This window comes from Nyctibius grandis, chromosome 3, assembly GCF_013368605.1.
Source record: "Nyctibius grandis isolate bNycGra1 chromosome 3, bNycGra1.pri, whole genome shotgun sequence".
In the NCBI taxonomy this organism is placed as follows: domain Eukaryota; kingdom Metazoa; phylum Chordata; class Aves; order Nyctibiiformes; family Nyctibiidae; genus Nyctibius; species Nyctibius grandis.
In genome coordinates this window covers 53,256,615-53,279,088 of record NC_090660.1, presented here as the reverse complement: position 1 = coordinate 53,279,088, position 22,474 = coordinate 53,256,615, and the positions used below count along the sequence as shown (strand labels likewise).

At 40.1% G+C, this 22,474-nt stretch overlaps 1 protein-coding gene across 2 annotated transcripts in view; it reads left to right on the top strand.

Moving 5' to 3' along the window:
* GNAL (G protein subunit alpha L) overlaps positions 1 to 22,474 on the top strand; it is a 198,719-nt gene that overhangs the window by 117,408 nt on the left and 58,837 nt on the right. For both annotated transcript variants that reach the window (XM_068395775.1, XM_068395776.1), the window contains exon 5: positions 17,917 to 18,014. In XM_068395775.1, coding sequence (XP_068251876.1) covers positions 17,917 to 18,014 — 98 coding nt within the window. The remainder of the gene's footprint in view (positions 1 to 17,916; positions 18,015 to 22,474) is intronic.

Genomic DNA, 22,474 nt, shown 5'->3' with positions numbered 1-22,474 from the left:
AAACGTAGCAAACACAAAAATATATATTCTGGCTGCCTGTTGCTTTACTGAAAAACTGAAGCGTCTCTTGAATCCTGGTGGCAGATATGTTTATCTTGTTTACCTTGTCACTTGCTTCTAAAGGGAAAACTGCTTTTCAGTATTCTCTTGATAATACATATCTTTTAGTTTACCAGCTCGTACCATTAGAAGTATATCTAGTAATGAACCAGACAGTAATAGTGCATTAAGGGACTATCAGCGTTGACTCGTAATTTAAAAGTGTATAATAAACAGATATGATCACAGATCAATTATTGACAATAGACAACTATGTTTATTTATGGTATTTTAAGGTTTCCTTGCACGCCTACATTTTATCTTTATGTGTGCAGGATTCTGTAGCTATTGGTGATCAACTTGGGCAGTATGATTGCTCTCTTGTTTCTACTAGAAATGTAGAAGTAAGGTATTGGTAGATGTCCACAGCAGTCACCCTCAACAGAAGTTTAAGACTGCCGTTGTATTAAAATGCTGTTTTAAGACACCAACATTTTTCCTAAGTTTTTAATAACTGTTCAGAGGAGACCAGCAGTCTGCTCAGTCTATGTTGAGGGGACAGTTCTGCCAACCCGCTCACCAAGAGCTAACGATGGTACCCGGCCAGTGCCTGTTTTCAAGATGTTAGTCCCTAGGGCTCAACACAGGGCAAAACTGTCCTGAAAATAAGTGGCAATAACTGTCTTTCCTTGAGAAGAAATTGAGGAGGAATCGGGCAGTTCCCCCAGCTTCCTTTTGGTAGCTGTGTTAGCCTTCACACAGCACTAGCATTTAGGCTCCAGCCTATCCCAGAACTAAGTCAGTGCTTGAAAAGCCTTGCCTCATCTGTGGTCTCTGAAGTTGCTGATGGCTAATGGAGCCTTGCATAAGAGTTATAGTTTATGTACTTAAACAGTAAAAGCATCACAAGGTTCAAGTTAACTTCAGGTCCCGTTACACGGAGTGCCTGAGGTTGCAAAGGCAAAATGTCCTTTAACCTTGCTGAGACTTGCTGCTGGTCTCCGGACCACATGTGCTGAGTGCAGAACCATTTTGTATGGGAGACCGTCCCCCTCTGAAGGACAGAGCTAAATACGAGGTTGCATGGGTAAACTTTAAGAAACTAGAAATTGTACAAATACAGCGCGTTGAAGATCCAGTTAATTAAAATAGTTGCCTGTTCTCTATCAGATTTCAGGACGGTTTCTAAAAAGTCAGTGAATGTGTTAGAGAATTAACTTAGATTCTTATAATGATTTCTGAGCGACAGAAATCATAGTTTAAATAGGGGATGTGGGTGTCCTTTAGTTTTGAATAGAAAAGTCACAAAACTCTTAATATGTGGATCCTTATTCTCATGTGAAGATCACACTGCTCTTTATCCACATTTTATTATAGTTTCTTCTAAAGAAACCTGTGTGAAAAATTAGCACTCTAACAGAAGGGTAATAGACAAAAGGCTTTATTATTTAGTTCCCATTTTAAGTGCAGCATAGATACAGTTTCAAAGTGTAATCTTGTAGAAAGCAAATCCTGAAATCAAAGTTTTTAATTTCCTCATCTTACAAACTGAATCTGTCATGAGGTTATCTATGTAAATAACTTTTAAATGTATATTGAATGTTTTTTCATTAAATTATATTGCATTAAAAATAAAACTTGATCTGTAAAAAGTGGATAAGAAAACCACAACTCGAAAACAAAAACAACTGTATATGAGGAAAGCATTTATGTTTAACCAAATGTGTCTTACACCCAGCATGACTGATCGAAGAACTGGTTGGAGTCTTGAGTTCTCCAAATCAATACCTTTTTTTTTTTTCTTGGAAATAAAACAGCTTTTCATTTTTATACTTAAAAATTTGGTTTGCTTTAAATGTAGATATTCTCCAGATATATTGAACTATTTCACAGTATTATGGTTTGGACTTGCTACCGCTGATAAAGAATTTAACATCTGGTATTTACATACATTTTCTGGTTTAACTGCAGAAAAAGTCTTTCATGGAAATTATGAAGACGACCCTTTCCCTCACTAGTGAAATGCATTTCAACTTGGAAAATGAAAAAAGCTATGGATCAATAAACAATGGATCAGTGGGCACATAGAAAGGAAGAGAAGTTTGGGGTGTATGTGTTTGTTTACTTAAAAGTAACTGCTAGTGATTTTACTACCTTCAGTTCTTAAAAGGGATGGTTGCTTAAAGGCTATACTCTACAATGCACCTGCTCCTAGTATCCTTCGAGGAGATACTTAAAGAGTCAGGAATAGCCTGTATGCATTCGTAGCCCAGCCGTATCTTCTCTTTTCAGTCATTCACAGGAAGCAGGAGATCTGAAAAAACTGTCTGTGGAATGGAGTTTCCCTAGAAATTTGGAGTGATTGCTGCTGGAAGAAGTTATTTCTCTGTTTCATTTTAGAGTTGGTTGGTTGCTTTTTGTAACAGAAGGCAACAGAAGTCCTTTATCAGGAATGTCTCTGCATTGTTTCAAGGCCTTGCTCACAATTTGCTCTTATCTGTCTAAGGTTTTCTTTCCAGATCCAATTGAATTAAGTTCATATTTTTCTTCTGCCAGGTATAACATCCAGTAGCCCATTTCTGTTCATGTGCAACCACCCATCTTCCATGGAGGCTGCCGATGGCCCTGTGGTGGCCCTGACAGGCTCTGTGGCACAAGTGATATCTGAAGGAAGCTGGGGGAGAAGGTGCAGGGAGGCGCCTTGGGGACTTGCATGGTGATCTCGCCTCAGTTGCTGCAGATTGGGGAGGGTCCAGTATCAATGACTTCAAACTCAGGAGTTGTGTGTTTTACTTCAGTAGGTGATACTTCAGTTGGTGGCAGTTTGATTTTAATTAATCCGAAGAAGTGTATTTCCTACTGTTTCTGAGACAAGCGTGAATCATTTCTTTCTGTTTAAGGAGCTCTGGCAATATTTGCCTTTTAAACTGAGGGAATTATCTGCTTTTATTATTTCACTCAATTCGATTATTTTATCTCATGTCCATGCTTCAACATCATGTATTGAGATTCATTAACAGTTCTTTGGCAGTCACAAGACACTAATCGTCTGTTTACAGTATTGATCAGCAGCTTTCATGTTAGATTCCATTTGAAGTGAGAAATAATCCTGTAGCGAATAGTAAATAAAAAAACTGGGAAGAAAGGGAAGAAGCTGGTTTAGGTTATATGAAGTAGTTTTTTCAGGTTCCCTGGAAATACCTGCATCCCAATAAGCTGGACCCCCCCCAACAACTTCCAGCTCTGAAATTCCAACAGAATTTTCCATCCACAAGTTGTTCATTGTCTCTGGTCATCTCTATTCATAGAGATTTCTATTCCTACAGATACAGATTTCTGTTGACTTCTAGGCGGTTTCTGAGTGGCAAGAATATTTATGGGCTAATAAAAAATCCTTTGGTTCTGATGCCTCAACAATTGTATATACATTCTTTCTATATTATATGTAATAGGATGTTATTATCTCCGTTCTTCAAAATTATCTACTTTGCAGAATGGAAATAAAGAACTAAACACTAGGAATTAAAATCTTACTTTCTGAAGTCACTAGCTAAACTTCTTCCGGATTAGTCTGAAAAGGTTGATTTCTGGGGGTTGATTTCTGTTTCATTAGCGCTAGATTCATGGGGGCTGGCACTAGGAGAATGTTGAAAATTATATAAAATGTGGCCAAGATTTACTTAAGAATGTGTATTACTTTTCAGAGCTTTATAGTCTTACTGAATAATAAGATACAGGAGTTATGCATCTATAAAAGTTGTGAGCACATGCCTTCAAACGATGGGGTTCCTTTAAAGTGTATTGCTTTCAGATAGTCAAAATTACTGGGTTCTGCAGTTGTATCCACAGTTTTTTCCTGGAATAGCTCTTAAAGGCAACAACCATCAGGTAAAAAAGACAAAGTGTCTTTCCTTTGGAATCCTTACTCATATACTTATATCTACATTTGTGGTTGTTAATTTACAAAAATTGGTTTGCTGAAACTCAATTTAGTTTAGTCACAGAGATATAATAACGACTTGTATTTCCTTTTCCTGCTATTATAAATATTTCAGAGTGAATAAGTTACTGCGTTGAAGCTAGTCAGTCTTTTGCACATGGATGAGGACAGGAAAAAGGGTCAAAGAAGAGCGATTAAGTTGAAGAATTTAGATAAAACTTGTGCAGAGGAGTAGGAGGCTAAATAGATCTGGCAGCAGTGGGCTGACTTTTCCTTTACTTTCCAATTTAATTATGAGAGTTGCTTAAGTTGTGGATGCTGCCTGTTAGTCACATGATGTTGCCAGCATTTATTTCCGAATCAAATCTATAAAAGGAAATGAGAGTTCTCAGTCCTTGCAAACCACTTGTCTGGTAGGAAATCACTTAAAAATAATAAAGTGCGTACTAGAGCATGAAATAGTTCCTTGATGTATGACCTTCAAAACTGGTTTAAGGAAAACAGTTGAAGCTGTGAGTAGTAGAAACTTTTTGTACTGTAAGAATTGCAGGCTGCAGGCTCGTGTTTTTTCAGCTCGCTTGAGAGTTGTCTTCGCTATGAAACTGTGTTTACAGAAGCAGCGGGGCTTCCCTGTGGGCAGGGGCAGGAGAGCTGCATGGGGACAGGGAAGAGACACATCCCTCAGCTTTGTACTCCACTGATGTGACTTCATTGGGGGTATTCCATCCCCGCCATCTGAGTAATGAAAATCGAGGCAGAATTGTAAAAAGGGCTGAGAGCACCTCAGGAGTAACTTGCATAGGGGTCAAGTTCTCATCGTCAAAAGGTGACGAAGTGCACATTTAGCTTTATATCTTCAAAGCAGCAGGCAAGAATGAACTGCGTGATTTTCACTCCTCAGTAAAATAATAGTTCATCAGAGGATGTCAATTTTTTGGTACTGATTTGTGCCAAAGTGCATTGTGACATGGAAAAGGTGACTGCCTTACTATACAGCTAATAAAAAACATGATCAGATACAAATACAACTCAAGATTTCAAACCATGGGGGATTCAGATCCAACTCTGCCATGTTATAGCATGTAAGATATTATTACTGGCTTGTGTTTTGAAAAAAAAAAATCTTGATAATATTTCCTGCCATGAAATGGCTGAAGTTTACCAATTTGTAATACATGTATTATAGCAGTACTTCTCACTTCCATAACAGTCCATTCATCAGGGATCACAGAGTGGTTGGTACATACTCAGTGACTGGACCTTACGTTGACTCTTAAGAAAATGAAGTATGATGTTTGTGCAGTTTGTTACACAGAGGCCCAGGAGTTAAATGATTGCAGAAGCAGAAGCAGTAACAAAACTGCTGTGGGTTGGTTTGCCATCCTCTGCTCTGAATGGACTCCGCTCTGATCTTCCCTAATTAGATAAAGATTCGTATTCTGACATACAGAATCTGTATGCTTTTGCAGTGCCATCATTGCTTTTAATAAATAAACAAACAGCAAGGAAACATCTCCCAGTACAGGTGACACCTGGCTTATGTGTTTTTCAGTAGCTTTTCCAGTTTGAAAGCTCAGTGCTCTACAAAGACAACTGTGTCATCAGTATCTGGATCACAGGTAAAAAACACCTGCCACCAAATTTTGTAAAGTCATGACATATTTCTGATTCTTCTCTTTGGTCAGTACCATGAAGTTACCTATGTTCAGCACTTGCAGATTTATCTCATGCTTTGTCATCATCTGTTGTCCACAAAAACTTCTCCTTGAGGGAATTCTAACAATACTTACCTTTTTCTTTTCACAAGTACTGCAGAAAAGGGCAGCAATGTTGCAGGATTCTGTAACACATCTGTAATTACGTTCATAAAGAATTTGAGAGGTGAGGTTTTTTTTGAAATTAAGAGCTTTATGTACATTCGGGGGAGATTCTAACACAGACAAAACTAAAATACCTTCAAGGAAAAGAATGTGCATGAGCTTTGCATCCTTGGCACAACACGTTTTTTAGGCACTATATACACTAAGTCATTTGCTTAAATTATTTCTCCTACTTTCCTTAGCAGACAGCTTGATGGCCCTCTCAAAATAGCAGGTAGGCAGCAGCATTCAAGGATTTATGATGGCAGAGTGAAAGTTGAAAGCTTCATTGTCTAGCTCAGAAAAAAAAAACAACTATTTAATAAGTAGTGAAGAAAAAACATGGAACTGCTCTTTGACTTATAATGCACTTTTATCTTCCAAGCCTAGCTTATCTACTGCAAAAGCACAAAATCAAGTTTTTATTTTTGTTTTTGCTAAGAAACTTTCAGACTTTTTTCTAGTGTTTGACACGTATGAGTTGGAAAAATGTAGTAATATATTTCTCAAACTTTGTAGATAAGTTCTGTGGTCTACAATAGTGAACTTGTTGATTTCTATAAAATAAGATGGCAGATGGAACATGTTTCTAGCAGGCAGAAATAGAAGTGCTAAGGCAATCAGGCTGATACCTTAACTGTACACACTTCTTGGAAATGTAGTTTAGAGTAAGAGCTTAAAAGTCAAGTCACAAAAATAGTTCAAGAAAGGGACGTACAATGTACTGTGCTGGTTCCACTCCTTATTTTTGAACATTGTCAACGAGCTCCACAATTCATACGTTTTGTCTAGATGCAGTGGCATGTGGTAGCTATGTGAAAATGGTGCTTTTATACCTTTATAAATGCTGTTTGTTTCCCCAGCTTCTTTCCTTAAACTTCCAAGTTGGATAAGATTCTTCTAGGAGTTAATAACCTAATTTTGTTTTCTTGGAACATAAGATGCCCAACACAAGTGTGTTCTGTGAAGGTGATATTTATCATCCTCCCATGTTTGGTTCTAATGAACTGAGGTTATGCTTAGTGCAGACTGATCGTGCTTCAAGGCTGTTGCCTCTAGACTAAAAAAGGCAAAATAAGTCCAATGAACAGGGAGAGAAGGAAGATCTAGATGTATTGTTCTGTAACTCTCTTTGATAGATCTAAAGTTAGGTTTTGGAGGAGGGTTAGAGGCCAAACTGCAGCTTTGCCCATCAGAATGAGTCACTAACTAGCAAAGTAATTGCATTGATTATTGCACACCTACAAATTACAACAGAAAATACCTTGCAGGGTGTGGAGGTTGTACTTTTCCTAAAAGTTTCTGTATAATTAATCTACCATAAGTGCTGGTGCTTTAGAAACATCTGAACCCTACTGTTAAGCCTGGTCCTCGCATGCCAGTTGACCGCTCCTACATGGTTTAAGTGTTTCTCGTGCTATTGCTTGGGTGCTAATGAAGGTTTTGATGCCACTGCTGGTGGAAAAATTCAAGTCATGTATTCTGCTTTTGTGTTTAAATTGTAACTCTGTTTGCCTGTCTTTGTTGCTGGCATTAGGAGTTGGAGCAGCTGCATTTTGTATACCTACAGCAAAACAGCTCCCTTGTTAGGCAGAATGTTTCATAAAGGATTAAGAAGTGGAGTTGGCTGAGCCATAGGGGACACTTTTGTGTCATAAACAAGAGGCTGATTATCAAGAGACTGTACTTGTTTGTGGAAGAGGTAAATGAACAGGCTTCCTTCTCTCTTGGGTGTCTTACCTGGTACTTTACCCCATAATTTCTGCATTAAGTCCATTTAAAAACTTTTGTTCCTACAGCTTACAGTTGAACTCTGTAGATGTTTGGGGGTGAAGAGTATTTTTAATAGAAAATTAGTTGCTACACTTGACACAAGCAAACCAGTAATAATTGGAGGCACTGGGGCAAATTATCACTCACTGTCCGTTCTGGGTTTCTTGTAACATCAGTTTACAACTGCCTCAGTTAAATACTGGGTTAAGAATCAATTTTAAAGTCAGGCTCTCGAAATCAATATTGCCTATGCAATGCCTCTATATACAAGATTACGCAGATAGCTTTTTAGATTTTATTTTTTTTCCTGTAAGACCCCAAGTCTTGCATTGCAGAGAAAAGCTCAGGCAATGGAAAATAAATACTATACAAAAAATTGCAATAAAAGGTTGTTTGACTTAAATTCATCTCCCTACTGCCTACCTGATTTGTTGCATAGCATAAAAGTACCTTTTTTTATTCTTATTGTTAACCCTGGAGCCCTAGGTGTTATTCCCTCAAGTTTATTCACACAGCCAGTTTGCATTATCACTTTTATTATACGTTATTTATAGTATTACTATACATTCTTAAAACAAAAAGCAGATGATTTATTCTTTGCTACATACTAAAAAATCTTAGCTGTTGGATTATATTGTGTTGAGCTGCCACGTGTATCTTACAGAAAGATAATCATACGTGATTTAAAGGCTTCAAGAGATCAAGAAACTACTATGTATAGCAGTACCATCCTATTTGGAGATTCAGAGATGCTTATATAGGGTAAGCATGATGGTAGACTATAGAAATACCCAGTGTACTGCAATGTGTCAGTAGCCTCCACAGGGAAAAGTAGTTTTCTTCCTTTGACCAGATTTGTAGCTCTCTAATGATTATATTGGTCATTATGTTTAGAAACACATAGATTTTTCTCTGTTGTTTTTTTTCCCCTTCATTCTTAGCAGTTATGTCGTAGAGAAAGTTAAATTTAAAGCAGAATCCAGTCACAACAGAAATGGTGGGAAAGTTTGTCTCCGATTCCAAATGCACAAGTCTTGAATTAATGAGAAAATGAATATAAAGAAGAAAACAGAACCTAACGGATACAGGATTGGAACTCTTAAATTTCAATTGCCCTAATCTTAATCTGAGTATCTGAGAACTGTTTGCAGTGAGTAGAGACTGCAGAGGCTTGCAAGAGAGTCCTGGAGCCGCAAAAGTAGCTTTTGCTTTATCCTGTTAGATTCCAGGTTTTACTTGGCTGAAATATAAACCTTCTAAAATTGCCATTCTTCTGTTACTTTACATGGCTTATGCTACAAAACCCAACAGAATACCAATACGCTAATTGCATTTGTGGCATCTGTTCCAGCCTGAGCAGCAGCAGCCCCCCCTGACACCTGCAGCGGTTGCGAAGCTTTCTGAAGCATGAGCGGGGAGCTCGGCTGAGCTTCCCTTTGCCCCCGGGATGCTGTCCCTCTGGTCATCCCCTGGGCACTGTGTGGAAAAGGGCTTCCTCACAGCTCTTGGGAAAGTGGAGAAAGCACTAGGTGAGAGTCCTTCCTCCTAGTCATCTCTCCCAGACCATGTTGCTGCCCATCCTCCCCCGTAACAGCACAGCATCCTGCTACTTGCTGTTGCTGCCACGCTCAGCGGCTTGGGCTGCAGGCTGATGGATCCAGTTCAGTTTTGACCTCAGATGTGGTACGCAAAAAAGGATGCTTGAAAGGATATTGTCTGGATTGTGGAGTCAAACATGTCACATTTAGAAAACCCTGAAGGTAGTTTGCCTATGAAACCTTAGTTTGACTCCGCTGGGTGTCATCCTTATGGTATTACGGTGTTACTCATCAGTTGTCACTCTTTTATTCCACAAAACTTTTCCATAGTTGAGTGGATGGGAGGCTGGGACTGCCTATATACCTCCGGCCCTGTGCATTGGGAAGTACAAGTACATCCCTTCCCATATGAATTCTGTGGATCACCTTGCGCTACAGTCCCTGTTGGGAGTTTGGGAGGTGTTAGGGTGGGAATTTTTTATGCATTGTGTGATTTACTTTTTGTTCGGCTAAGTATGTGAAAGAAGTAGTAACTGAAATTCAGACTAGAAGTGACGACTTCATTTCACACCCACAGTGGCAGAACTATGACAATGTGTAACGATTGCTGCTTTTTTAAATGGTTGTCAGGCTAATCAGACAGGTTTAATCTGTGTTTTAGATGAGAAATGGTCTTACAGTCCTGAAGCTTTGGAGAGTAATAGCATGAATTTTGACTTGAGGGAGACTGATCTTATTTCACATTGATCTAAGTAGCTGTTTCCAGGTTTACAATGTATTAACTAAAGAAATATGCAGAATAGAAAATACAGTGGAGTCTTCTACATCCCAGTTTCTGGGAGTCTGAAAGGTGACATCAGGATACCTATTAAATGTATGCTCCATCTGGAAGGAAGACAGAAGGGAATCTTAATAGAATAAAAATTGTGTTCCTGACCTCGCATGAACTTTTGTGGTTTGTAAAGCAATTAGATGAAAAGTTGTTTCCAAAATACATAAAGATTTGTTTGTGAAGATATGTCATTGTTTAATCATCCCTAATATTTATTCCCAATTTAGGCAGCTAAAAAATGAAACAAGTCTATTTTTTAGCTACTTGACATTTTTTTATAGGACTTATAAGGGGGAGGAGGTTTCTAAGGTAACCTACCAATAAATAGGTTTATTTCCAAAATAAGGAAAATTAAATTTCAAGATGTCATGTTACATGCCGTAACTTCTGGTAGGACACAGTTGAAAAACAGTGCTTTGAGACTTAGCTGTAGTGCATCTGCATTTGTTATCTGTATTGGTTTCTTGGAATGTTTTGTATAGGAATATATTCCCTCTGTTTTTCCAAGCTAAAAATGTTACCTCGGACTAGGTGAGTAAAAATATTTCTACAAGACCTTTTTAAAATGTAGCAAAAATACAGTACTGTTTACATAGGTGATATCAGCTCAGGGTGTTTCTACATTTATGTACATCTTAACTTACTTTGTTCTGAAAAAAAAAAGGAATCATAACCTGTTTATGTCACTTCATGATTTTTAGATGATGTATGAGTATTTATGTATAGCAAAAATTATCTGCTAGTGAAAAGGAACCTCAGGAATGCGAGGCTGAGTTTTTTGGATTGTCTCAGGAAGACTGGAAAATTTCCAGATTATTTTATATTACTAAATATTTCGCAGAATCACTGAGTCACAGAATCAATCAGGTTGGAAGAGACCTCAGGGATCATCGAGTCCAACCATTGCCCTTACACCACCCTGTCAACTAGACCATGGCACTAAGTGCCACGTCCAGTCTTTTCTTAAACACATCCAGAGATGGTGACTCCACCACCTCCCTGGGCAGCCCATTCCAATGTCTAATAACCCTTTCTGAAAAGAAATTCTTCCTGATGTCCAACCTGAACCTCCCCTGGCGAAGCTTGAGGCTGTGTCCTCTTGTCCTATCACTAGTTGCCTGGGAGAAGAGGCCAACTCCCACTTCACTACAACCTCCCTTCAGGTAGTTGTAGACTGCAATAAGGTCACCTCTGAGCCTCCTCTTCTCCAGGCTAAACAACCCCAGCTCCCTCAGCCGTTCCTCGTAGGTCAGACCCTCCAGACCCTTCACCAGCTTGGTCGCCCTCCTCTGGACTCGCTCCAACACCTCAACATCTTTCTTGAAGTGCGGGGCCCAGAACTGAACACAGTACTCAAGATGCGGCCTCACCAGTGCCGAGTAGAGAGGGACGATCACTTCCCTAGACCGGCTGGCTACACTATTCCTAATAGAGGCCAGGATGCCATTGGCCTTCTTGGCCACCTGGGCACACTGCTGGCTCATGTTTAGCTGGCTGTCGATCAGCACCCCCAGGTCTCTTTCCACCGGGCCTCTTTCTAACCACTCTTCCCCCAGCCTGTAGAGCTGCATGGGGTTGTTGTGGCCGAAGTGTAAGACCCAGCACTTGTTCTTGTTGAACCTCGTGCCGTTGATCTCGGCCCATCTATCTAACCTGTCCAAATCCCTCTGTAGGGCCTTCCTACCCTCCAGCAGATCCACACTCCCACCCAGCTTGGTGTCATCTGCAAATTTGCTGAGGGTGCACTCAATCCCTATGTCTAGATCATCTATAAAGATATTGAACAGCACCAGCCCCAGAACTGAGCCCTGGGGAACACCACTAGTGACCGGCCGCCAGTTGGACTTTGCCCCATTCACCACCACTCTCTGGGCTCGGCCATCCAGCCAGTTTTTAACCCATCGAAGAGTCCACCCATCCAAGCCCCGGGCAGCCAGTTTGTCTAGGAGGATGCTGTGGGAGACAGTGTCGAATGCCTTACTGAAGTCTAGATAGACTACATCCACAGCCCTGCCCTCATCTACTAAGGAGGTCACTTTGTCATAGAAGGAGACCAGGTTGGTCGAGCAGGACCTGCCTTTCATGAATCCATGTTGGCTGGCCCCAATGGCCTGATTGTCCTGCATGTGCTGTGTAATGGCACTCAGGATGATCTGTTCCATCACCTTGCCTGGCACCGAGGTCAGGCTTACAGGCCTAGTTCCCTAGATCGTCCTTCCGACCCTTCTTGTAGATGGGCGTTACGTTTGCTAATTTCCAGTCAGCTGGAACTTCTGCAGTTAACCAGGACTGCCGGTAGATAATCGAGAGTGGTTTGGCAAGTTCATTTGCCAGTTCTTTCATTACTCTGGGGTGAATCCCATCCGGGCCCATAGCCTTGTGGGTGTCCAGCTGGCACAGCAGGTCACTAACCGTCTCCTCCTGGATCGTGGGAGGTTCACACAGCCCCCCATCCCTAACTTCAGGGTCTGGGGGCCGAGTCTCCTGAGGACAACCAGTCTTGACATTAAAGACCGAGGCAAAGAAGGCATTGAGCACCTCTGCCTTTTCCTCATCCCCTGACACTACACTACCCTCCTCATTCAGCAAGTGGTGGAGGCTCTCCTTGACCCTCCCTTTGCTGTTGATGTATTTGTAAAAGCTTTTTTTGTTGTCTTTGACTGTAGCAGCCAAATCGAGCTCTAATTGAGCTTTGGCCCTTCTAATCTTCTCCCTACACGACCTGGCCACATCCCTATAGACCTCCCAAGTTACCCGACCCTTCTTCCAGAGCAAGTAGGCTCTCTTTTTTTCCTTAAGTTCTAGTCTTAAGTTCCCTGTTTAACCAGGCCGGTCTTTTTCCCCAACAGCTTGTCTTCCTACAGACTGGGACAGCCTGCTCCTGAATATTTAGCAATTCCCTTTTGAAGCATGTCCAGCCTTCCTGGACTCCTTTGCCCTTCAGGACCGATAGCCAAGGGACTCGGTCCACCAGCCTCTTAAACAGGCTAAAGTCAGCCCGCCGGAAATCTAAGGCAGAAGTTCTACTCTTGCCCCTCCTTACTTCCCCCACTATCGAAAACTCTAACATTTCATGGTCGCTACTCCCAAGATGGCCACCGACCCTCACATCTCCCACTAGTCCTTCTCTGTTCACAAACAACAGGTCAAGCAGGGCCCCTCCTCTAGTGGGCTCATTTACCACTTGCATGAGGAAGTTGTCCTCCACACATTCGAGGAATCTCCTAGATTGCTTCCGTTGTATTTCCAGCAGACATCCGGCAAGTTGAAGTCGCCCACGAGTACAAGGGCCGGCGACCGGGCGGCTTCTGACAGCCGCTTGTAAAACGCCTCGTCCGCCTGCTCATCCTGGTTGGGTGGTCTATAACAGACTCCCACCGTAATGTACGCCCTGCCGACCTTCCCCCTGATCTTCACCCATAAACATTCAACCTTGTCATCCTCACCAACTTCCTCAATTTCAACACAGTCCAAGCACTCCCTAGCATACAGCGCTACTCCACCGCCTCTCCTGCTTCGCCTGTCCCTCTTAAAGAGCTTATAGCCATCCATAGTTACACTCCAGTCATGAGAGTCATCCCACCACGTTTCTGTGATGGCAACGACATCATAACCTTCCTGCTGTACAGTGGCTTTTAGCTCTTCCTGTTTGTTGCCCATACTGCGTGCATTGGTGTAAACGCACTTCAGCTGGGCTAACGGTCTTGCCTCCGTTGCAGGCCTGTCACCCCTAGGTTCATTTGTGGCTGCCCTGGTCTTTTCCCCATCCCCCATCGAACCTAGTTTAAAGACCTCTTGATCAGCCCTGCCAACTTCTGGGCCATAACCCTTTTCCCCTTCTGATTCAGCTGTTCCCCATCCCCATTTGAGATGTTGTGTGTCACATCTTCATTTTGATCACATCACATCAAAATTTTGGTATTGTATAGTCTAATGATCGTTATAAATTTTTAGGTAACTCGTGTAAATAAACGTGTGTAAAGTAAAAAGTACCTGTAATTCATGAGACCTGTAACTCATGAGACCTGAGTCATCATCATTTACTTCTTTAATGCTCTAATTAAAATACTACATCAAAAAATATATTAATGTTTTTATTTTATATGTATATTAATAGGTGCAAATATTTGTATGCCTCTGTCCCTAAGGAAGAGTTTGGATGAAACAGCTTGGTTATGTTTGGTGTTCATAGACGTGTCATGGTGTAGGTGTTTTTCTGCTTTCAGGCATTTCGTTATTCCTGGTTCTATTCAGTAAACTAAACATTTTTAGTAGATTTCAGTGACTTTGATCTGATAGAGGTCAGCTACATGTGCTTGCAAACAAAGTGCATCAGATGCCCCTAATGATTTTCCATGTCCCTGTTTTCTACTGTCTCAGTTGAGGTTTCTTAAACAACCTGGCTCATGACTTTTAAGAACTTCTGAATAGCCACTTTCTAGAAGTCAGACCCTTAAGAAAATCTTAGTTTTCTAAGAATGTAATCTCAGAATGTAAGCTGCTAAGGTCACAACTTACTCTTAAAACCTTACTTGTGTTGTACTGACCTAAGGTAATGTTTTGTATGTAATTCCCCACCCCCCAGAAACATTGACTGAGAAGTTTTAGCTCATCTTCATTTATCAGCTGGAGCAAATCAGAATTCTTTGTCCTTTAAATTACCCTGGCTCTTCCCAGCAACAGGCATTGCCAAATGTGGCTGCCACCCCAAGGATACTGCAGCCCCAAGAGCAGATGCATCAGGGCAGGCTTAGCCCAAAGCCTGCACCTTTGTTAGCTCGCAGGTGACTGCTTGCCAATAAGGTGGCCATGGTGGGAGGAAGAGCTGCCAAGCATTGGGGTCTATAGCAATGAGTCATGGGGATTGGGAGTCGGGGAACGGTTGCTGGAAGGGTGGTCGGGCAAAGGGGGCTTCGTTACAGAGGTTGAGGCTAACATGGTGACTGCTATCTGCATGTTGTCCTGTGATGGAGAGTAGGTTGGGATCCAGACATGTTTGGCAGGATCCTCCCCGTGTGCTTGACTGCATGCAATGGGAGCCTTCAGCAGCTGAGGAGAAAAAATGCTGAAGAACTTAGAGCAGACAAGAAAGGGGTTAAAATTTAAGTGTGAAAAGTTGGATCATGGTACTTGGTGTCTTGAAATGAAGCAGGATTTTTCTGGAAGGCTTTAGTCACCTGGGAAAGAAGGATTGGGTAGCTGTGTGGGAAGCAATTTGTAGGCAAGTGTACTCCTCTGCAGTAGATCGGTACATTTTAATGAGGTAAGTGTATTTGCTCTGCTTTATAGGATTTGCTTTGGACTAGAAGTCTGGAAGTCATTTTAAATAGACTGCTTTGAGATATAATGGTCAGATGGAAATATTTGAAGCATATAATATGGAAACCCTGTATTTACAACGTATTTGTAGGGTCTCAGAAGCTGAGCTGAAAAGATTGCCTCTTTTCCAGAAGAGATTTTTAAGAGTAAATAAAGCTCCTACAGAGGATGTAAAAACAGAAGTGAAGTTACAAAGTGCTGTAGCTATGTAATTTTATTTATTTATTTATTTACCTATTTATTTACATCTGTAGCCGTCCCTCAATCCTTCCCATCCCACGGGAAAGGAAGCTTTCATGCTGGCATCCTTCTCCTCTTCCCATCCCTTTCCTGTAGGCTGCATGGGGCTGAATGGGGCCATTTTTCAGATGTAGGTTCCCCTCAGAGATGGCTTTCTGGGCGAGTAGGAATTCCCACCCGCTGATGATGAGGAGGGGAGGGTGGGCATGCCGTGCTCAGCCCCTGCACCTGTAGCAGTGAGCGCCTGCAGGAGGGAGGGCTGAGGTTGTACATAGCTGTACACACACCTATTAAAGCGGGTGGGAGAGCTGGGTCCTTTTGCCTTGGGACCCTGATGCTTATTCAGAGCTCGCTCTTTCCATTGAGAAGGCAATGCCTTTCTTTGGACAAAGATACCAGCAAGTGAGATGCATTCAACCTGATGCCCTAAATATCGATCAAGCATAAGCTTCAAGTTTGAGGAATGTTCCATGTTTTCTGGTATTTATCATTTTGACTTTTCCAGTTCTTTCTTTTTTTTGTAGTCATGCTCTGTTGTGTGTCTGCTTTCTCCTTCTACTTATTTAGTTTGATGTCTTGTCCTTTCTTCAGCTTATTTTTGCTTTCCTTCTGCTGTAGGAACAGTTTATAATAGCCATAGCATAACTTCAAAAGGTGGATCTGCGGTGTTTTAAACAATCATTACATAAGTCATTAAAATAACAAAGACAAAATAAACATGTCCTCACAACGGTGAAGAAATAAATTCCAAGGGCAATATAAGCATCTGCCAATCTCTAGTGTTGCTTCCTCTCTTCTTCCAAGACTTTCTGCAAAGGTTGTTCGTATCTGCTTTAACATCTCCTTTTCTCTAAAGTTTTGAAAACTTTTTAAAGAATGGGTTTTTTTCTTTCTTTTTACATTGTGCACAATATAGTTGAAAGAAAAAAGCATTTTGGGGGTTGTTCGGGACCTCTGTAGCCATGTTCAAAGCTTAACTAAATAATTTTCACTACTAGTTTGTTCTGAAAATCTTGTCTTTTGTTTTCCCTCTTGTCTTTTGTTTCCCTCTTCTGAGGGGTGGAGTGTCACCTTTTGGGGCACCTCAGAGGGGTGGCGTGCAAGGTTGGGAAGCCCATACAGAGTAAAAGTGAACTCACTGTGCTGCCAGGACCTTTTGCTACACACCTTTTCTTTTGAGAGAAGTTTTTAATCATGAAAAGGTGTGGGGAGGGACTGGCAAACAATTTCAGAAAGTTTCAGAATTCAGATACTTACACGACATTGCGACAGGATTATGAAGTGAGTAGTGGTATTACACCCAGTTTACACAGAGCCAAATTGAACTGTGGAAAAGCCATTTGTTAGGTTTCGCAAATTTATGACTGACCAAAGGACTCTGATGATTTAGTAGCTGTGCTGAGGTGTTAAGAGATTACAAACAACATCTGTGTTTAAGTTGACGTACTACTTTAACAATTTGATTTGAGGGAGGAAAGACTCAATCATATAATAAAGAAAATACTAATTTGTCTAATCATTCTTTGTTTGATTTTAGAAAGCTTTAGCTGGAAAAACTCAGTTATGGTTTGACTTACCAGTAATGATGTAACATAAACTGGACTCCCAGCTTTAAAAAGATCTGGAGCGTGAGGCTCTACAGCAGGGGCTGGAGGAGCCGGCAGGCAGGGTCGGAGCTACCGCTCTGCGTGTGTGCCTTCTATACAACGGAGCTATGGCTTCACCGTCACCAAGCACAGCTTTAATTCCTCTTTCAAATAATTCTGAAATAAGCTCGCCAGCAGATATTTCTGGATGGGGTTGCCTGGGATAGCAACTAGGGAGAGCTCGTTGTGCCAGGCGGCTGCTTGGAGGAAGCGGTGTTGAGCAAAGACTCTGAAAGTCTTGCAATCAAATTACTATATTGCATGAGAAAATACCAAGCAGTGGAAAGTTGTGTTTTTCAGGAAAAATTACACAATCTTTTTAAAGTTACAGACTGGTTCTTTCTCTGGGAAGCTACTGTTTATAAGCTGAGTAGCTTTTTGCATCACTTCTCTGCCTTTTCCGTGACAGAAGTATAAATTTAGTTAAAAGTTAAGTGAGCATGCTTCTAGGTAACATCTGTACTTACAGTAAATTTTATGTATGGACTGGCATGAATTTCGAAGACAGTCTTCATTGTGTATCATGTACTGGAAACTGTCAGCAGCCATATGTTCAGTATATTTTACTGGAATTTTGCTAATAAATGTTTTTTACTTTTCTTTAAAGTTGTAATCTATCATTCTGCAAAAGTATAAAGCCTGAAGGTTGGGGGGAAGGAGCAACTCATATAGACTGGGGTTTGAGAAGATTGAGAAATGTTCTCTTATTTGTTGCATTTCCAATTTTCAGGAATTCTTTGAACATGCAAAAAAGCTCTGGGATGATGAAGGCGTAAAGGCGTGCTTTGAGAGGTCGAATGAGTATCAACTGATTGACTGTGCACAGTAGTAAGTATTTCTTTTTATGGAATTAATAGCCAAGAATGTAATCATTTATAACAAGCTAGAAAACATATTTATGTAAGATCTGGGAGTTTTGAAATGCAGTGATTAACATTTTAATTCTCTGTATAGGCTGAGCATGTATTACAAAAGTAATTGATTGTTTTACCATAGTTTGCCATTATTATACAACTAAATATCCTGCCTCAGATATTTAACAGCTAGTAAAGATGAGTATGAAAAAATAAAATTAAATAATTTAACTTTCTTTATTCCATTTGAAATAGATTTACATAAAATCATGTCAATTGAAACTCTTTAAGTTTAAAAAATGTAGAACCAATCTAAGGAAAATGCTTTGGTTTAAATTCTGAGACCCAGACAGTGCTGAAATTGCTCTGTGTTTTCACATTCCATTAAAGCTTCTGAGATTTTTATCTGACCAGATGCATACCTGCATTACTAATATATTTTCTGGGGAGGGGGAAATGATAAGCAGTATTTCATTAAAGATAGTAGTATATTTGGTATTCTCTCCTTCGTATACATCAAGTGAAGCGGTATGCGTGTGCGTAGCAGTCATAATCCTTAAACAGATTCATCTGATTGGAAATGTTCTGAAAAGAGATGCGTAGTAGATTGTGAAGGTGCAAATCATAAATATATAGTACATTGATGAAAACAGATTAATCAGGAAATAGTCCATTAACATGCCAGGGCTGCAAAACTCAGCTGTCCTCAGTAATAACCCAGCTCTGAATTAGACTTTGACCAAAAATATACATTTCATGTGAACTGCTATTGCGAAAATGTATACTCTTACAGTTGCTATGTGATTTAGGGTTTCCAGAGAACACACTCTAGTGTGTTATGATTTGCCTAATTGGCAGTATGGTCAGCAACAATGCCACAAGTCTGTTGTAGCACTCAGTGTTTTGTTTTTCTGTCCTCTCTGCTCTTGGTGCCGAGGCTGAAGCAGAGGAAACGGGCCATGTTGCTAAAGGACTTGTCACTCTTCTGCCGCAATAGGGAATTTCAGTGCTGCGGGTCATAGTTTCTTTTCCCTCTTTCCAGACTATTTTTGGGAAAGAGAAGGATCCAGTAATGATTCATCAGCACATGGAAGCGAGAGAAAATTACATATGTGTAGTAAGGAACTCATTTGACCCCAGTGGACTGAATTTACCAAAACTTGGGCATTTGCTCACAGTCCAGAGTGGCTAGAAATGAGAGCAGTGGTTGTACACAAAAAAAACTATAAAGTTGTCCTAAATTGTGATCAGTGGGTTTTCACTCTGCCCTCACCCACCACCACTGCCATGGTACAGATCTGAGCTATGCTTGCTGAAAAGTCCAGACTGACTATTCATTATATCTGTTAATACACTCAAATAAGACATCAGACCAAGAAAACAGAATAATGACATGTATTTAAAATAAATTAATGTAAAACTTGACTGAGCAGTAAAGGTCGATGTGTCTCCCAGTCCTGCTTTGGAAAACGGTGCTGAAAGGACCAGGCAAAAAAGGAAGACACTGAATTATAGTATTAATGGTACTGTGCTTTTCTTTAAAAAAAGAAGAAGAATGTTAAGTCTTATGTTATGTCCAAAACCAAAACACAAATGGGGAAAAAAATGGATCTAGAATGAAGTCCAGTGTCCTGAAACATAAAACTATATCCTACTACCTTTTTTCCTGAAAGCTTGAAGGAAGATTATTGGGGTTTTTTCTATGTATCTTCCCTCCATATCTTCTAAGTGGCTTGCTTTTTCTTTATTCTGAGATTTTTTATGATAGTGGTAAATATAACGCATAATTCTTCACCTTCAAGACACTTTATGAAATAGTATTTGATGCTTAAATATCCCCTGAGTGTATTTGTGCTTTCCCATTTCATCATCTACCTGAAAATGTAACAGCTAAGTGACTTATCCACATTTACAAGCCTTCAAGTCTTAGAGCAGAGGCTTGAAACTCGTGCATAGCCCTGTCATTGATCTGATCAAACAGCCTTTTTCTCACAGGTACTGATGATTTAAAATGGTGAAGTGTAGTCTTAACAGAAACAAGATACTAAAAGTACACCCAACTTTTATTTGCCCCTCCATCATTCCTTGAAAGTTAAAATGGTACCAGTAGAGTCAATGAAAAGGAGATGTAAAAGCTGCTTTGTCTTTGCTGCATGCATGTATTTGTATGCTACACAACAACAGTAGTTGCTTGATGCAGAAGAATATTTCTGTGCTAGCACTGGATGGATCTTTTTCAGGGTGGTGGAGTCATGTTCAAGGCCAGGTTGGATGGGGCCTTGAGCAACCTGATCTAGTGGAAGGTGTCCCTGCCTGTGGTAGGGTGGTTGGAACTAGGTGATCTTTAAGGTCCCTTCCAACCCAAACCATTCTATGATTCTGTGTCCGCCTTGTAACTGACAGAGCGTGTGAGACTAGGTTAGAAATAACAATTCTCATATGCACGTATGTTTTCATATGTGCACTTAGAAAACACTGACTATGAGGGTGCTGTCTTTCTGGCTCAGCAGAAGCGGGTGGCATTTCTCTTAGCACCTGTCCCTGGTCAGCTTTAATTGGTAAAGGAAAAAAGGGAAGGAGTGTAATGCTGATACACATGCTTACTGTGGGATTTTGAAACATCTGCAGTGTTTTCGTTACACTGGCTTTCAGAGAAAGCATCCCACGCCATCAGCTAAATCCTAATCTTTTACTTGATAGTGAAAGAACATTATCACTAGGTCACCACTAATTTCTCTGCTTAAAAAAAAATAAAAAACAAAAAAACAAAGCAAAACAAAAAGAATCCCAACATGTGTTAAAAATACCATTGGATTACAAGTTGAGTGGCTGAGTTAAATGCTGAAGAGCATTATTAGCAAATTATAAAGTCAGCAGCCCAAGTTGCTGACTGTTAAGTGAGTTACAAATACATTGTATTTTGGAATAGTTTAATTTGGCTACAGTACAGAGCTTCTGTATTTTTAAAACTTAACCTAATTTTCTTTATTACTGTGGGAGAAATATTTTTCTGGAAACAGAGGTGGTAGAAAGACACAAAGGCAAATGTTTTATTTACATTAGGCCTGGAAGTTGCTTTTCCTTGATCTTTAATGCCCTTTTAAATTACCAGGGTACCGTTCCTTCACAGAAATGAGGATGAGGGCCTGCTTGTCAGACCATTTTAATATTCTTACGTGACTCTGCATGTATCTGCACTTCTTTTAAGTGTCATGTTGGTACATCATGTGGTATTTGTAACAAATACGAATCTGTGACCAAGCCGGAGGTGAGACCTTGTGGCCTGACAGTGGTAAATGTATCATAAGCAAAGATCTGAATTGTTCTTTATCACTAACTACAAAGATATTTATGTAACTCTTGGAGAGGGAAGTATTGTATGGCCATCAACTATATTGTTTCCTTGATGACCTTCATCTATTTTTTTGAGATTAATGTCATAAAACTGACAGGTTATTGTTTTCCCTGTCTCCTGATTTAGTATTTCTTTCAAGTTAGATTTCAAGTTTAATTTCAAGAAATTATATTTAATTTGAAAAGTTAATTTGGTTTAGTTATGTCCCCATTTGACTTATCTAGATTTCAGCAGGTTAATTTTGTTTATGATGATAAATCTTACACCTTACTTTGGTTAACTTTAGCTTATTTTGAACTACTGTGATTATGTCCATATTCACATACTTTATATTCAGCGAATTCTAGGTCTATAAGGGACTTTCAGATTGTGAATTAGTGCTGCCTTGGCATTGAACTGTCTAGTATATAAATAATAGACCAAAATATGTTCATTAAAAATTTCTTGTAATTCTTGGACAGTTTTTGGAAAGCTAAATAGTTCCTATGAGATGAATGCAACTCCATTTTTTAATATTTCAGTTTCTTCATACTAGTTATCAAATACCCAAATTTTATTGTACCCATTGAAGGGAACTGCAAAGCAAACTTCTGTGAATGTAGAACAGATCAAAACAAATAAAGGTCCAGGTGTGATGGCCTTCATTTAAAAAAAGACCCAGAAAAAGAGTTGATGAGTTGATACGTGTCTTTATAAACTTCATAAATTTAAGTAAATGAATTTATTTGGTGATGAAGAGGTATAAAATTTCCTTTTAGCTAATAGCATACCACGAGGTAGAGTTGTAGTTTGTAACCACCTGTTTGGTGTTATGTATGTAAGTGGGTTGACTTCACCCTAACGCTGGTGAAATGGTTTCTGTTTTATACGCCCCCCTTCTTCACTTCAAACCGTACCATGTGCTAATTGGTGGCTGCTCTAGAAATCCCAGAAAAGCCAGTGAAGTTACTTTTTACTTGGACATCTAACACGTGTGCCCACGGACAGTAGTGAAGTAGAAGACCTTTGCAGAACATCAGTCGTCATTGGGGGGTATCAGGCACTCCCAGTCTGGTGACATCCGTCCATTGTTTTCATGA